This window comes from Acomys russatus, chromosome 13, assembly GCF_903995435.1.
Source record: "Acomys russatus chromosome 13, mAcoRus1.1, whole genome shotgun sequence".
NCBI classification, from domain to species: Eukaryota; Metazoa; Chordata; class Mammalia; order Rodentia; family Muridae; genus Acomys; species Acomys russatus.
In genome coordinates, this window is record NC_067149.1 from 65,274,985 (window position 1) to 65,292,117 (window position 17,133).

General features: G+C 45.6%; 1 protein-coding gene across 1 annotated transcript in view; it reads right to left on the reverse strand.

Moving 5' to 3' along the window:
- The window catches only part of St8sia1 (ST8 alpha-N-acetyl-neuraminide alpha-2,8-sialyltransferase 1), a 123,584-nt gene that overhangs the window by 40,305 nt on the left and 66,146 nt on the right, over window positions 1–17,133 (reverse strand). The window contains exon 3 of the mRNA XM_051155547.1: window positions 1,755–1,864. Coding sequence (XP_051011504.1) covers window positions 1,755–1,864 — 110 coding nt within the window. The remainder of the gene's footprint in view (window positions 1–1,754; window positions 1,865–17,133) is intronic.

Below are 17,133 nucleotides of genomic sequence, written 5' to 3' on the forward strand. Positions count from 1 at the left end.
TCTCCGCTGTGAGGGTTTGTGGGATTCTCTAGAAAATGCCTCCATCTGAAATGCTTTCAGAGCTCCAGTTTGGATTAGAATTCTTAGAGCCCCATCCCTATCCTCTGTGTGTGTGTGTGTGTGTGTGAGTGTGTGTGTGTGAGTGCGCGTGAGTGTGTGTGTGTGTGAGTGTGCGTGAGTGTGTGTGTGAGTGTGCGTGAGTGTGTGTGTGTGAGTGTGCGTGAGTGTGTGTGTGAGTGTGTGTGTGTGTGTGTGTGTGTGTGCGTGTGTGTGTGTGAGTGTGCGTGAGTGTGTGTGTGTGTGAGTGTGCGTGAGTGTGTGTGTGTGTGTGTGCGTGAGTGTGTGTGTGTGTGTGAGTGTGCGTGAGTGTGTGTGTGTGTGAGTGTGCGTGAGTGTGTGTGTGTGTGAGTGTGCGTGAGTGTGTGTGTGTGTGTGTGTGTAGAGATTAAACGTCTACAACAGTGTTTTCTGCAGCTACCTCTCCATCACATATTTTGAGGCAGGGTCTCTCACTGAACCTAAAGCTCATCATTTCAGCTAGGCTGGCTGCTCTATCAGCCCAAGGCATCCTCCAGGCTCCACCTTCTTAGCGCTGGAATTGTAACTACGCCTCGATTTTTAGGTAGATGCCAGGGATCGAACTTACACCCCTCCTGGTTTCAGAATCCTTGGGTTCCTGGCTCAGAGTCATTCCCATATCTTTGAAATTTGGGGGTTCACCTGGTTCTCTCAACCTCTCAGTGTTCCTTCACTTCCTCAGTGAAGCATGTTCTACTTTTCCGCATCGTCTCAGGTTAGCCGAACTCTGTACTCCAGGGCCATGTTTACCTTTGGGCTCATTAGTTACTCTATAGTCCCCTCACTGCCACCACCCTGAACGTCCCTGTCACCTGGCTCTGTTCCTTACTCTATCATACCTCTCACTGCAGAGCCCATTCCCTAGTGTGACCAGGCCTCAGAATGTGTCACCTCACCTCTTTACACACCACACCTTCCTTCCTTCCTTCTTAGCTAGACAGCCTCCATCGGCACCAGAGAAGCCACCGGCTGTCTCTTCAGCAACGTTTGTCAGACTCACCCAGCACAGGCTGGCAGTCTCCAGTCTGAAAGTGTGTCCCTTGGCGAAACTGAGCCATTCTGACCATTGCCCTGACAGCCTCTCGGCCTCCACAAAGGCTTATGTCCCCCCCTCCTCTCCCCCTCTGCTCCCCCCCCCCCCCCGCTTGCCTACCCTGTTCAATCCCTTGACCAGGCTTCCTTTGTGTGCTAAGTTCCCTCCCTGACCATTCTCGCCAGTTTCAGTCACACACAGACCAAATTCCCCCGTCTATAGATCCCACTGGCTCCTTTCAAAAGCTTCTGTGGAAAGCTAAGAAAAAGTACACTTACAATGACTAGAATGTTTATTCACACGGAGTTAGCCCTGAGGAAAGAGCAACGTCCAAGGCCTTAATCACCCAACTATATAATCTCAGAAGAGATCTGAGCCTGCACACGTCTCCCTGCTGCCTTCATTAGCAACAGAGCTGTGGCACCTCTGCTACCAGACTTCTGGGCTTTGATCTAACTTCCTTGGGGAAAGCTCCCTGGCTCCCCTTAGTGCACTCCTAGCCTCACTTGTCCAGGGCTTGAAAGGAAGCTAAAGACAGGCAAAGGGAATGACCGCCAGCCGCTAGGTCTGAATGGCGCCTGCGCTTACAGGAGGGGTGGGAAATAGAGAAGTCAGAGGCCACCCTGTGGATGCTCTCTCTTACCGCATGACAAAACTTGCTTCATCTATTTGACGACCACAGCCACTCCTCTTCAGAATGCCACCGTTTCCCACCACCGCACAAGTCCTCAATGGCAGCTGGAAGGGGGTTGCCTAGCAACAGAAAACAAGGCGGGTTTTCACTGCAAAGAACACACAACCGCTCTGAAATCATTATTGACAGCAGACCTAAGCAATTTGAAGGAAGTCCCAGCAGGGCAAAAAGATCTTGGAAAGAAGGATGTCATTGATGCTTGGGGGGAGCAAACTGGCCTGTTCCTTTAGGGTTTAAAAAAAAAAAGGATAAAACAAAACAGAAACAACAACAAAAAGTCCCTAAAATATATGTAAATATAACAACTTTTTTTTCCCTTCCTCAAATTGGCTGAGCACATAGCACAGGATGTTTGCTAGGGAAAACAGAAAAGTCCAAACTAAACATGGGTTTCTAAAGTCATTAAACAGGAAATAAAGCCAAAGGAATTCTGTTCTCCTGTGTGATTGCAACGACGCCGTCATCCATTCACTACCCCCCAAAGGCTTCTGGGCATTTCTTCTGTTAACTGCTAGGAACAGCTAGAAGAACACAGAAGTCTGAGGTATCAAGACTCACAGTGTGGGGTACGGAGAGAGAATGGAGTGATGGGAGTGTGAACCTCGGCTACAAACTAACCTGTGCACAAAGTTGCTGACTTTGCTGAAGAGAAAGCCTCAGCAACCACCATGTGGGGCCAAGAAGAAGTAGACAGTAGTGCACCCCAGCACCCCAACAGACAGAGCTTCGTTGCTTGAATAGGCCAAAGGCCAGGGGATCATTCAGTTAGTAAACTGCTTGCCGAGCAAACATGAGCACTGGAGTGTGAGCCGTACAACTTGTAGGAAAAAGCTAATGTGACTGTGTGTGCTTGGAACCTCAGCATGGGGGCAGGGGTGAATACAGGGAGATGCCAGTGATCACTGCTGCTCACTGGCAAGCCAGTCCTGTAGAATCATCAGCTCCAGGATAAGTGCAAGGCCCTTCCCCAAGAAATAAGATGGAAATCAATTGATAAAGACACCTAATGTTGACCTTTGGCTTTCAGGTGTACACATACACACACACACACACACACACACACACACACACACACACACACAATATAAACAAAGGCAATAGTGTTTTCTGGAAGAAAATGCACTGCCTGTAAGTAAAAGAGCACACTGGGTGCTTCTGTGTGGAATTCAGGAGCCATTAAGGAATAGGTGACTTGTGTCCAACCAGACAGCATGTGACTTTCTCCTGCAAATATCAAGTTAGACTACAAAGAAAATGTTCTGTGTGCCCCAGTTCTTCCTGGAGAGCTATTTATAGTGTCAGGGACTATGGGAAACCAGCACTAGTCCCTGAGAGTGAGACAATCATGTGGCCTCTTCTAGCTGGGTCAGCAAGAACTCCCAGGTATCCAGGCTCCAGGCTCCTTAAAGCCACTGGAACAGAGCACAGTTGTTGGAGTTCTTGGGGGAAGGACCTTGTAAAACCACAACTGTCCCAGTGAGAAGCCATGCTGGGTGAATCATGTGCAAATAACAGACCAATGGAATTAGTTCATGAATATACACTGGAAAGCCATTGCCTAAACATTAAGTAATAACTCAACCAGGAAGAATTCTCCCAAAAGTCTCTGCTTTCACTGGTAGCTGAAAGGAGCACTTCATGCAGTGTGAAAAGATTTTATTCCCTTGATTTCTAATAGTAAAACGAACAGCCAGAGCTATGTAAATACTGGTGATAAATGTGTGTCGTCTGAAATGTAATGTCTAAGCATTTGCCCACAGGGAGAAAAGAATCTGCCTGCAGTACCACAGCAGAGACCAGCCCAATAAACTCCAAAGTGGCATGCATAAGGAGAGAAAGGCAGCAGAGAACATCTGATAGCTTCACTGAGAACACACTCAGAACAATACGTATTTTTCTTAGTCATCCCTAAGAGGAACATTTGGAATCAGCACTTGAATAACAGCGATCTCTATAAACAGAGAGATGGAGAGAGAGGCACTGAGGACCATGTGGGCTTGCTTGTATATTCCATAAATGTTTGTTGTGACATATGAGTGGTGGGGGCAAAATAAAAACCCATGGTCCCTTGGCACTCACAATCTACTGCAGAAAATAGAGAAGGGTAAAGAAATGGGGGTGGGGGTAAAACTGCCCCAGCCTGCGGGGTTCAAGTAAAACTCAGGAGGAAGTTCACCTGTGGAAAATGCAAGACACAAAGAAGGAGAGCAAGTCTGATTGATCAAACACTCAAACTTTATTAGTCAGGCAGCAGCTTTTATAAGGCAGAAGGCAGGGAAGGATATTGCTATAGCAACCAAGCTGCAGGCCTTTCTCAAAACATAGGGAATTCCAGGCACAGTCATAATGTCCTGCCATACAGGGTATCTGGCTCCATCTTTGTCTAGTCCAACTGCTAACCCATAACAGGGTTGCTCCATCTCTATCTGTCTTTAGTCTAACTGCTGACCTACAACAGGGTCAGCTAGTTTCTGGGGAAAGGCAAGCTTTGGGAAAAACAGAGACTTAAAGGTACAGGCTCTGACAAAATGGCTGAACACTGGCCATATGGCCTATTGTCCCCAACAGTAAACAGTAGGATAAATGGTGAGGTGGTCTGTCGAGAGAAACAGGATTGATACAAGAGGGTCCAAAGACTTCCTGAGAGGAACAGCAAGGCCAACAGGGTGATCTGCCATGGTGCACAGGAAGCCCATAGCAGATGACTGAAGAGAACGTAGGTATGTCTAGGGCCCACGGGTACAAAGACCTTGAGGAGGGACCATTTCCTGTGGCAAGATGGAGGGGCAGCATCTCTTTTGTCAGTAGGTGAGTCAGCAGGAGAGGGATAGAGCAAAGATTGGTAGGAAGTGAATGGGAGGTTGGCGAGGAGGCCATGCAAGGTATCACAAAGACATTGATTTTAATTCTAAGATGAGAACCAAGCCAATGGAAATGGGGGGTGGGCGTGGCATTATGACCTATGCTGGAGTGCAAGCAAGCTAAACAGTGTCTGGGCAGGAAGAAAGGTAAGGGAGGACTCTGGTGTGATAGATTTTCCAGCCCAGGGACTTTAGTGACCCAGAAGAGGGTGACAAGAGTGGGGGAAAGTGATCAGAGTTTGTAAGGATCCTGGAGGAAGTACCAAACAGATTTGCTGGTGCGCAGAAAGAAAAGAAACAGAAAGAGAGAAAAATGGTGCCAGGAGCTTTGTCTTCAACAGATGACCAGCTGCTCCTGAGCTATAGAAGATCACAGCAGAAGTGTGTCCTAGTGACTGACTAAAAGCTCAGTCTTGAGAAGATCACGTGGCAGCCCCGTGGTCTCATCCAGGAGGTGACTGAGCAGTCAGAGAACTGGTCTGTGTGGGATTAAAAAAAAAAAAAAAAAGGAGACAGATTAGGTATTTACATTCAAAAGCCCAGAGTGCAGAATGGACGTGAGAAGAGGGAACCACGTGAAAGGAGATAAGTAACTAAGGAGGAGGAAGAATGCATCAAGTGCTCCTAAGGCATGAAGGGTAGAAGCAACTAACAACTGCCACTGGCCTGGGCAACATGAAAGCCACAGGTGTCCCTGACCAAAGAAGGTTCAGCCATAAGAATGAGAGTTGACATGAATCTATTGAGTTAGATGTATATCGATTTAGATGGCTATGTAAACACATGCTATCAGGGTCGCACATAGTCACACATTAATAAATACGCCAGTGAAAACTCCAAGTATTCTACACTAAAAGTAGGATTTATAAACACAAGCCCCAAGCTCCTTACTTGTTAAAGGGGAAACCTTGAACACAGAGCACTGGCTTCTTCAGGTTTTCAGGCAAGAATCTGGGTCTCAGACAAGTCTAGAAGCAGCAACATAGACCTAGAGGACGCAGGCTGATCTCTAGCTCCCAAATTACCAGGCTATGGGATGGTGAAGCAGATGGCACATGCCTCTATGCTGTGCTTTCTAACTCCATGGGGGAGGTCAGACCATTCAGGGTGCCGTGAGAGTATGCACTCAAAGACACAGACCAGCCTCTATGTCATGGACACATACCAGCCTCTACACCATGGGCACATACCAGCCTCTGTGCTCATAGACACAGACCAGCCTCTACGCCATGGACACATACCAGCTTTTAAGCCATGGGCACATACCAGCCTCTATGCCATGGGCACATACCAGTCTCTACGCCATGGACACATACCAGCCTCTACACCATGGACACATATCATCCTCTGCGCTCATAGACACAGACCAGCCTCTACATCATGGACACATACCAGCCTCTACACCATGGGCACATACCAGCCTCTACGCCATGGGCACATACCAGCCTCTACGCCATGGGCACATACCAGCCTCTACGCCATGGGCACATACCAGCCTCTATGCCATGGGCACATACCAGCCTCTACGCCATGGGCACATACCAGCCTCTACGCCATGGGCACATACCAGCCTCTACGCCATGGACACATACCAGCCTCTACGCCATGGACACATACCAGCCTCTACGCCATGGGCACATACCAGCCTCTACGCCATGGACACATACCAGCCTCTACGCCATGGGCACATACCAGCCTCTACGCCATGGACACATACCAGCCTCTACGCCATGGGCACATACCAGCCTCTACGCCATGGACACATACCAGCCTCTACACCATGGACACATACCATCCTCTATGCCATGGGCACATACCAGCCTCTACGCCATGGACACATACCAGCCTCTACACCATGGGCACATACCAGCCTTTGTGCTCATAGACACAGACCAGCCTGTACGCCGTGGCCACAGTGGCCTGCCCGCTCACCTCCCTTCCTGTTTCCAGTTCTTGCCTACTCCTAGCAGAGTTCATAGACTTGTCTAAGCCTTGTCAGTTCTAAATTCCAAGGGCTTTCATGGGGCAAGACAAAGAAGTGATTTGTTTAACTGTCTAATTCTGCCTTAGGAATGAAGATCCACTTTCTTAGCAGAAAAATTAAGTAAAACGTGTCTACACCCCTAGTGAGCACCATCTCCCAAAGACCTCAAGTAAAACCTTAAGATTTAGGGGGAACGTAGTTATTTCTCTCTTTCATCTGACATTTCCTTGCTCCTTCATTTTCTTAACTGCTGGCTTCACAGAAGAAATTCATTTCATTTCAGTAAGTGCTCTCAAGTGCTGGCAACGCTAATACACCAGCCAACAGTAACACTGCACTAAAGCTTCCAGCACAAAAAAAACCTAATTGAGAAAATACTGTGGGTGGTCATCTAGCTAACCGAGATAATAATATCCTTAGTCTATCTTAGGTTCAGGGCACTTAGCAATACTTGGTGCTGACTAGAATGGTTTATAGCAAGGAATATCCTTCCAACCAATGTTACGTGTTACAAATCATGTGAATCCTATGATTTTTAAGGGAGTGTCTTTTTCAAGCCCTTCCATGCTGTGTTTTCTGATAAATCTCCTTGCACGTTTGCTATATCTGAGTATGGTGGTAAGCTATCACACCCTTGTTGCAAGATGTTTTATTTCAATGTGATCCCTGAGATTGTGAACTGTTAAGTCCCTGTTTCTTGTGGCTGAGCCCTGATGCACCTTTAATCCAAGAGTTTTCTGATTATTGTAAACAGGTGATTAAGGTGGGTTCAGCCAGCCTTACACACACCTTTAATCCAAGAGCTACCTGTTCACAGGGTTTAATGAAGTTAAACCCTATATTAAGAGGCGGAGCAGGAAACCAGCTGACAGGGATTGAAGAGGAGGGACTGAGTTGAGGGGTGTCTATGACAGTGGGTGGAAGTAGAAGGGGTCTTTAGCTCTTGGGATTTTAGCTTTCGCTCTTTGGCTCTTAGCGCTCTAGCTTTTGAGCTCCTCAGCTCCTTGGTTTTGTTTCTTTTGGGGACCTTGAGCTAACAAGCCTTTGGCCTTAGGGTTTTTTGGCCTTTTCCTCCTGAGCTGTCAGCTGAGCTAGTGAGCCTTTTGGGCCTTCTCTATTGGGATGAGAGCTGAGTAGGAAGGTCAGCTGGTGCTTTCTCTGCCTCTGAGCTAGTAGGGTTTTCTCCATAACATCTGACCCCTGAATCTTTATTGATAAAATACAAAGATCTAAAATTCTCAATTAAAACAACACACGCTTTCTCATATGAATAACAACTATTACTTTAAATGAAAGGGCCGATTAGGACATATTAGATAGATGAAATACAGTGACGAGGTCAATTGATTTAGAATGTTTTTTCCCAGTCACCTCAGCTTCTCAGTGCCCCATTGAAAAGCAAATGTGATGGTCACCCTCCAATCCCTCTCCCAGAATGATTATGAAAATTAAATGAGGGTGAAGTCACTGAACATCACCAGGAAACTATGACGTTCAATATACTTATATGACATGGGTACATTATGGTGCCTTTATTTATGTGAAATCAACATTACTATATATAAAGTTAAATTCCTTCACAGAGCACATTATTTCGGTGTTGGTTTGGGTGTGAAACTCCCCCATGGGCTCATGAGCTTGATCCCCCAGCTGGTGGTGCTGTTTGGGAAGGTGGTGGGACCTTTAGGAGGTGGAGCCTCACTGGAGGAAGTGTATGTCACTGGGGGGCGGGCCTTGAGTCTTTATCACCTAGCTTTACTTCCTCTTTGCTCTTCCCAGTAGGGATTCAACGTGATCAGCCAGCTGCATGCTCCTCCCAATACCTCCCCTATTGCTGTCATGTGGTCCTCAATGACAGACTGTGCCCCTCAGGAAATGTGAGCCAAAATGAACTGCTTCTCCCTTAAGCTATTTTTTTCTTTTAAAAAATTTATTCACTTTAATCCCAATAGTAGACACCTCCTTCATCTCCATCCAGTCCCACCCTCCCTCCCTCTTTGCTTCTATTTCCCTCCGCTAGTCCTCAAAGAGAGGGAGCCCTTCTCCCCTATCAACTCACCCCAGCCTACCAAGTCTCATCAGGGCCGCCTGCATCCTCTTCCTCTGTAGCCTGATAAGGCACCTCAACAAGGGGAAAGTGATCAAAGAGCAGGCAACAGAGTCCATGGCAGGGAAAACCCCTGTTCCCCCTACTAGGGGACCCTGTGGAGACTGAGCTATCTATTGGCTGTACCTGAAGCTGAGTCTCACAGCCAAACTTCGAGGAAAGCCTAGGCAGTCTTATGGAAGAGTAGGGGAATAGAAGGACCCGGAGGGGACAGGAGAGCTGCAAGAAGAGCAACAGAGGCAACAAATCTGGGCCCAGGGGGCCCCAGTAGAGACTGATGTACCAGCAAGGGCCATGCAAGGATTGGATCCAGGACCCCTGCCCAGGTGTACCCTTAAGCTATTTTTTAAAGTTTTTTTCTTCTCACAGCAAGGAGAAAGTAACAGGCAATCAGTGTATTTATAGCTAGAACACTGCTATAATACATAGTCCATCTTTGTGTGAGATCGTTTCAGTTTGGAAGAGTCACAAAGATTTTAAACAAAACCATATTTTCAATCCATTGCTCTCTTTAGAGGTATATCTACTACACTTATTTTTTTTAAAAACTGTGAGATTTAAAATGTAAGTTTTTTGTGGAGCCATGGCTTATCATCTGCTTGTTCAGCCTTCTCTATCCAGTCAAACTCTGAACAGAGCCATCGGCAGTGTGTCCACAGATCGCTGCCTGGGCATTTTGGGTACTTTTCTGTGATAAAACACCATGACCAAATGCAACTTATGGAGAAAAAATTTACTCAGAGTTAGGGTTTCAGAGGGATAAAAGCCTTCAAATACGAGCACAGGCAGACACAGAAAACAGCAAGCAGAGAAAGGCTTGAACACACAAGCTGGCCTCCAGTGATGCCATCCTCCAGCTATTTCCAGATATGCCACCAACTGGAGATGAAGTGTCCAAATGGCTGGGCCATACAGGGACGGGGGTGGAGGGGGGATTGGGGGAGGTTGGAGGGTTGGAAGGGGAGGGAGGGGGCACTGTCATTTAATTCACTACAGTGAATACAAATGACCCTTTTCCTGCACCTTCTGGCCTGCAAGTGGAATTTCCTTTTGACGCAGCAGGTAGACCAGTCAGTCTTCAAACCTGAGCAGCAAGTCCTATCGCTTGCTAAGAGGAAGGTTGATTTGTAAAGCTGTCAGGGTCTCACCTGAGAGGCCCCAGGCCTTACCATCTTCCACACACTGCACCATCAGGGACTCTTCTTAGCTCTGGTAACCAACTTCTTTGTTTATTCAACAACCATTGGTAAGCATCTATTATGGGCTGGGGCTGTTAGGCAAGCTGGGATGTACCCAGTTCCTAGGGTTCATATCTAGGTGAATGTAAGCCAGGCTTTAACAAAGCGATGGCATCAGCCGAGTGCCGAGGCTAGAGTGCACAGTTCTGAGCCACTGACCAAAGAAGCTAAGGCTCCTTGTCTCAGATAGTTCTTCAGGGAGTTGGTAAATGAACCAAGTGAAAAGTAGACTCCGAGTGCTTTGAACCAGGAATAATAGTGAGGTGGGTTTTTTGTTTTTGTGTTGTTGTTTTGTTAGGTTTTGGGAGGTTTTTTTTGTTGTTTTTTTGTTTTTTGTTTGTTTGTTTGTTTGTTTGTTTTGAGAAAGGGTTTCTCTGTGTAGCCTTGGTTGTCCTAGGCTCACTTTGTAGACCAGGCTGGCCTCAAACTCTCAGAGATCCACCTGCCTCTGCTCCCGAGTGCTGGGATTAAAGGCGTGTGCCGCCACCACCATCTGGCTAGTGAAGTATTTCTGAAGGCCAGATGACTTTCAAAAAGTTAGCTGTGTTGTTTTGTATGTGCTGTGGGCACACATGCCACCATGCTGTTATGGAAGTCAAATGACAGCTCTGTACAATTCTTTCTCTCTTCCCACCTTTACGTGAGTTGTGGGAATCAGACCTTGACCACTAGGCTTTCGTAGCAACTGCCTCTAACTGTCGAGCAATCTTGCCAGCTCTGGAAGCTAGATTTTGTTAGCAACAAACTCCAGCAGCCAACTGTGACAATATTCCTGGCCAACACAATGACTTGTGGAAAAAAATAGCTAACATCTGAAAACTTAAGGCTGGGGGCTTGTGCCATATGTAAATGGTCCAGAACACCCCTGAACGGCCTTCAATTCATGATGTAGCTGAAGCTTGCCCTGAACTCCTGATCCTCCTGCCTCAGCTTTTCAAGTTGCTGGGATAGTAGGTGTGATCCTACACTCGGCTTCTGTTGTTTTACATTTCTTATAGGATAGGTCTGAGTGTGAGAATTCTCACTGTACTTTCTTGCTTCATTGTCATGCTCTTCTGTAGCTGGACAATTTTTTTTCCTGCCATTGACTGTTCTTAACTAGCTACCTACATCACTTTCTGGTTCCCCTTTTAATGATAGTGCATACCCTTTTCTTTGCTGCCCGTTTGTAGGATGGATATCATAACTATTTAGGAACAAATGTGTTTTAGAACTTTGAAATAACTAAGCTACCATAGCTAAGGTTTACTGGCTTCATTTTATATATATATAACTTCAAGTGAGACTGTTTTAGTTAAGAGTTAGTGTTAATTTTCACACTTGGCAACGCAAAGGGGATAAAACTGGAGGGAAGGGTTCTTGCTTTTGTTGTTAGTGGGAGCAATGAGGCTTTACTAGCGGATAAAACTGGAGGGAAGGGTTCTTGCTTTTGTTGTTAGTGGGAGCAATGAGGCTTTACTATTGTTATTTGTTTGTGTACCCCACTATTTCCCTCCAACCTCTTTTCTCTTTGATAGTAACAGAGTGCAAGACCTCCTTACATAGTTACAAATTAAACCTAGAAAGATCACTTAGCCATCAATGAGACTATTAGAGTGACTACTACCTAAGTACAGAGCCGAAATCATGCCAGACAAGTAGAAGTTTTGCTTTCCTAACGTTTTATATAACCCAAAAGTTTGTCACCACCAAGTCAACTGCCATTAGTTACCATGTCAAAACATGTGCCCACTTTTCTTGATGAAAATGTCAAGGTTTTTACCGTAAGGACATCAGTACACACCTCACTGCACCCAGCCCAGTCATTTCTCTATCCCCTCACCTACCACTGGAGATGGATGCCCACACGTAATTATACTTCACCCACACACATAATTTAATTTCTTGCACATATGTTAATTATACCCTCAACCTAAGCATCCAAACACATCCCCTCCCTGCCTCACATCTAATTATAGTCCCCCTCTTATGAATGTAATTACAGTATCATCCATCCATCTAATTATGCCCTCCTCAACATATTTAATTGCAATGCCCTGTTCAAGGACCTAATTATATTGGAAGCAACACGCCAATTAAGCCCTAACCCTCTACCAATATCCCTCAGATGCACATAACTGTATCTCTGACCCAATTGCTTCATTTCTTAAACTAAAGATGAACAATTTCCCAGAAGAAAATCCCTAACAAGCATTGTACCCACTGGCCAGGAAAACAGAAACACAGTTGAGGCAAAGAAACCCCAGTTCCTTTCAAGAGGTAAACTATCATGTATTTGCTTTTCAGTCAGTTGATGAGGCCCTTGGAAGTCCAAATTAAAATTTCAGCTGTATTCTTCCCTTGCGTGTATAAGCATTTTTGTGATGAAAAAAAAAAGTATAGTAATTAGTTCATTTATTTCAAGAAAAATGCTTCTTATTACAGATATTTATCGAATTCTTTTTTGACAATTACCCCAAACTTTCTCTAGGGACATGTAAGTACTGACTCTCGAATATTTGCAGAACAGTTGTGCAATCTCCTCCTTACAAACATAGTTGTGATTTGAAACAGGGGAGTCAGCGTTATGTTTTCTACAGAGCATGCAAATTTTGGAAATTGAGTGATATGAATATTTACATATGGTTACTCGTGTGTGTGTGTGTGTGTGTGTGTGTGTGTGTGTGTGTGTGTGTATGTGTGTGTGTGTGTGTGTGTTTGTGTGTGTGTAGGTCAAGCTCAATGTTAGGTGTCTTCCTCAAACCCTCTTTGCCTAATCTTAAAAACAGGGCTTCTCGCTGACCATGGAGCTTTCAGACTTGCTACGCTGGCTGGCCAGGGAGCTGTAAGGAATCCTCCTGCCTCTACATCCATATCCAAGGGGATGGAACCTTTTGCTTGCATGCCCATCCTATACTGGCCACTTTTGTCCATTAAAATTTGTCGCTCAAACCACCATTAAAAAAAAGTAACACTTTGTAAATTTGCATATTTGACTTAATCTGTTAGTTCAGGACACAACCCCACACGGTTTGTTTCCATGTGACCATGCAGAAGACTGAACATCTCATACTCAACGCCCAGTTATTTATTGCTGACTTCATTTCTGTCTCCCGAATGGCAAAACCATGGGAGAGGCTGTACCTCACCCCATGCCTGTGTGTGGCTACATTTCAAAAGTCATCAAAATTAGCAGAGCTTTTCTTTTCCTTGTGGTGTAAGGAAAGATAAAGAGCACACAGCCTTTCAGAAGCAGGAGGGCGTTTTCTCCATGGTAGAACCGGAAGCAGGAGGGACTGGCTCACCCATCCTTGCTAGCCCTTGTACTTGTACGTCCTCCATTGGAAATACCACTGAGAGGTTCTTCAGAGATGTGGAGAGACACACAGCTCATTTAGCATACCCCTTAGCAAACCCATCTCCAAAAATATTTACATTACAATTTATAACAGTAGCAAATTTATAGTTAGGAGATAGCAATGGATGGATATGGTTGGGGATCACCATAACATGATGAGCTGTAATAGGGTCACAGCCCTAGGAAGGTTGAGAACCATTGTGTTAGTGTCACCCCAAAGCCCATCATCCTGCAACCAACACCCGGCTTAACTGCCTCCTCGCCTACTCTATAGAACCACAGTCAACTGGGCTTCTCATTTACAACACGGGTGCCCACTCCGTAAACGCTGATGATTGAGGAGTCATATCTGACAAAAACTGGCCAATGCCACTGTTTCAGTTTTGTACGAATCAACAGTGCCTTGGCATCACAGGCTAGAAATCTTGAGTTAGTTTCTGCTTGATTCTCTTTTCAAATCAACCTAACATCCACTCCTGGAGAGACTCCTGAATTCTTCCGCCTTAGGGTAATGAAGAGTGTACACACAAGCCGGGCATGGTGGCACAGGCCTTTAATCCCAGCACTTGGGAGGCAGAGACAGGTGGATCCCTGTGAATTCGAGGCCAGTCTGGTCTACAAAGTGAGTGTAGGACAGCCAAGGCTACACAGAGAAACTCTGTCTCAAAAAACAAACAAACAAAAAAGTGTACACATAAACACACACAGACATAAACGCACACACAGAGTTACTGATCACATATAGGTGGCCTCTAATTCATCCTATAGCAGATCGTCATTCATACCCTAATTCTTGTACAAGGCATTCATTCTCCAACTAAAAATTCCATGTTCCCCCAACACAGATCTTCCCCAAGGTACCCAGAACCCACCACCAACATGAAAGTCTTGCTTGCTATTTTGTACCCTACATTACCTAGGCATGCCCTCAGCATGCCCTCCACCCTTTTCACATATCTCTACATCGTAGAACACAACCTGAATTTATCACCCTATGTAAAGGAATTTTAATTTAGAACATGGCTGCCCTGGCAAGAGATCACATCCAAAGACCTTCTAGGTCTCTGTGATCCATCTGGAATATAGGCAACACCTTTAATCCCAGGAGATATGGGCAAGCAGATCTCTGAGTTCAAGGCCAGCCTGGTACAGAGCAAGCTTCAGGTAAAGAAAGGCTTAGGCCCAGGTAAGGTGGTACATGCCTTTAATCTCAGCACTCAGGAGACAGAGGTATGCAGATCTCTCTGAGTTCTAGCCAGTGCTGTTCAGGCAGTTCAGTTGTGAGGTGAGAGGCAGTGCAGGGGAGTTGAGTTTGTAGCAGCTCAGTTTGTGGAATTCAGAGGCAGATTTACAGAGACAGGTTGTAGTAAGAACAAGCTAGACACAAGTAAAGACATATGAACCAGAGAATGAGAAGGAGCCAGATTGCTATAGTTACTTTGAGGCCAAACTGAGCAAAAAGTCAAAAGGGAAGAGAAGCCTTTTTGAGTCAGTCAGCTTGGAGAGGAGTTTGAGTCAGAATAGCTGAGTTGAACCAGCCAGCCAGAGTTCAGAAAGACCTAGAAAGGGTGAACTTACTCAGCAGCAAGTCTCAGAGGCTGAAAACATTCTAGGCCTAGGTTAGATTGTGTGAAGGCTAGAAGCTTCCAGGACTAGGTCTAGGTCAACAGAAGGAGGCAGTAAACTTCCAAGATGACAATTACTTCAGAATAAAAGACAACTTTTACATCCCTACCTCGGTTGAAACTGCATAGCATCCATTCCCCCATCCTATTTTCCTTACTCCACCATATATCCACAGGACTGTTTTTCACCCTTCATAGCTATAGGCGCTGTGCCAGATAGGACACACTCACACACACCACACCGGGAACACTTGACAATGCAGACAGACTAGGTGCAAGTTAGAATTCATTTATGCTCAATGAGTCATGAAAGTTTTGAGCCAGAGCTGTGTGCACTGGCTTGTAAATCTATGTGGAATCTGATAAAACCATTTCTTCAGTACTTCAGAGAGCTTAGGGTATGCTGTCTGTTATTTTGTCTCAAGCCGAAAGCTTTCATTGACGTTTCCAAACAAGGAGGTTGAGGAAACCAACCCCCACGTGCAACAAAACCATCACCAAAAGGTAGCTGGAAGGATACAACAACTGACAGCAGAGTGGGTGCCTGTCACTGATTTCCTGTTTTCTCGATTATTTCAGGAAGTGACCTTCCCACCAAAAGGGACACAACAGTACTCCTTCCTCCCATTTCCCAGCATCAAGCAAAATTCAGCCAAGGATATTTGACAAGTGTTTATTGTTACATAACCAGTTACTGGGCAGTGTAGAAGGGGCCAGGTGGAAAATCCTGACCTCTGGCTTGGTGTTTGTTCTGTTAAAAAGTCACATGAATTAAGACTTGCATTTTGTCTTCAGCTATAAATAGTGTATTGTTAGTCAGTGGATTGCTTAACTGTTAATCCAGTTTCACTGACTGGAGACCTGAATGCACACGATCAAGATCAATTGCCTGCTAATTGAATATGTACACTGAGAAAAGAAGGAAGACTGATCGTCTCGTGTATAACTATTTATCTATTAAACAACCAAGGAATAAAGCATCAGACGTTCTTTTTTAAGACTAATGCTGCCTTCGCTTCCCAAACTCTCAGAAAAGCATGAAAGGGAATGACTCCAGAACACCCTCTAGCCCTAGGAAGGTTCCCCAAATATCATATTAATAAAGTATTCATCTATTTCTACATAAGAAATTCAATGAGCTGTCCCAGACCTCATTACACTATAATGGGAGAGACTTTGTGACACAACAATCATTTTCCAGGGTAGTAAGAGGAAAGGGAAGACAGGGCTGCAGGAACCTGGATCAGCACAGAATCAGCTTCCGGAGGGAAGCTGGAGCTGGGAACTTAACACCCACTCTCCAGCACCCATGTAAAGGAAACAAAAACAGGGTGTGGCCATATGTGCCTCTGGTTCCCACAATGGGAGACAAAGACAAGCAGCCCTCAGCCTGGCCTCCACCTAGCCACCAGTGTAGGGAGTAAAGCAGAGTGTGAGAGAGAGATGCACGCCTAACATACTATTGTCATCTCTACATTTGCACACGTGTGGATGCACACCAGACACAAACACATCTGACTCTCACTCTGAAGGGGAAATAGAATAGACAGAAGTGGTTGAAAAGAGGGAACAAGACAGGAGGGGGAGCGCAGAGAGCTACAAGGATGGAGGCCGCTGCTCTTTTCATCAGTGAAGTGCAGTCTGCCTTTACCCCCAAGTCTCCTGGCCCTCACTTCATATGTCTCATGTCTTATAAATGTCACCCACTCAGCGTTATCTCCATATGCCATAACCCTTTGTTTTCTAAATTCTTCCTTGCTTCTGTTTGCTCGTCAAAGAAAAGGTCAGCCGTAAAGCTACCAGATGCCTTCTGAGGAAAGTGACTGTGATTTACCTAATTTCTTGACCTGTCATTCATTAGCTGGCTTTTGAAAGTGGCAGAGCGCCTTCTTTGGCTCTTCTCCCTCAGGGCCACTTCCTTAAAGTGTGATTACAATCTGAAAAAGAGACTTCAGGAGATTACTTAAATTTATGGCTTTTGCTAATCCCAGAAAAATCACCAGGCTTTGCAGTCAAAGGGCTATTGTTCTAGGCCCTGAACACCCAGCCTCATCTATAATCCGCTGAACCCTCTTCAGAGGTTAAAGTTCCCAGGGGTGAAAAATGTATGACTGTCTCCAGCAAGGGCTTGCTGAGAGGCAGCCTCAATCGGCTCATCTCATATTGGCTCCAGAGT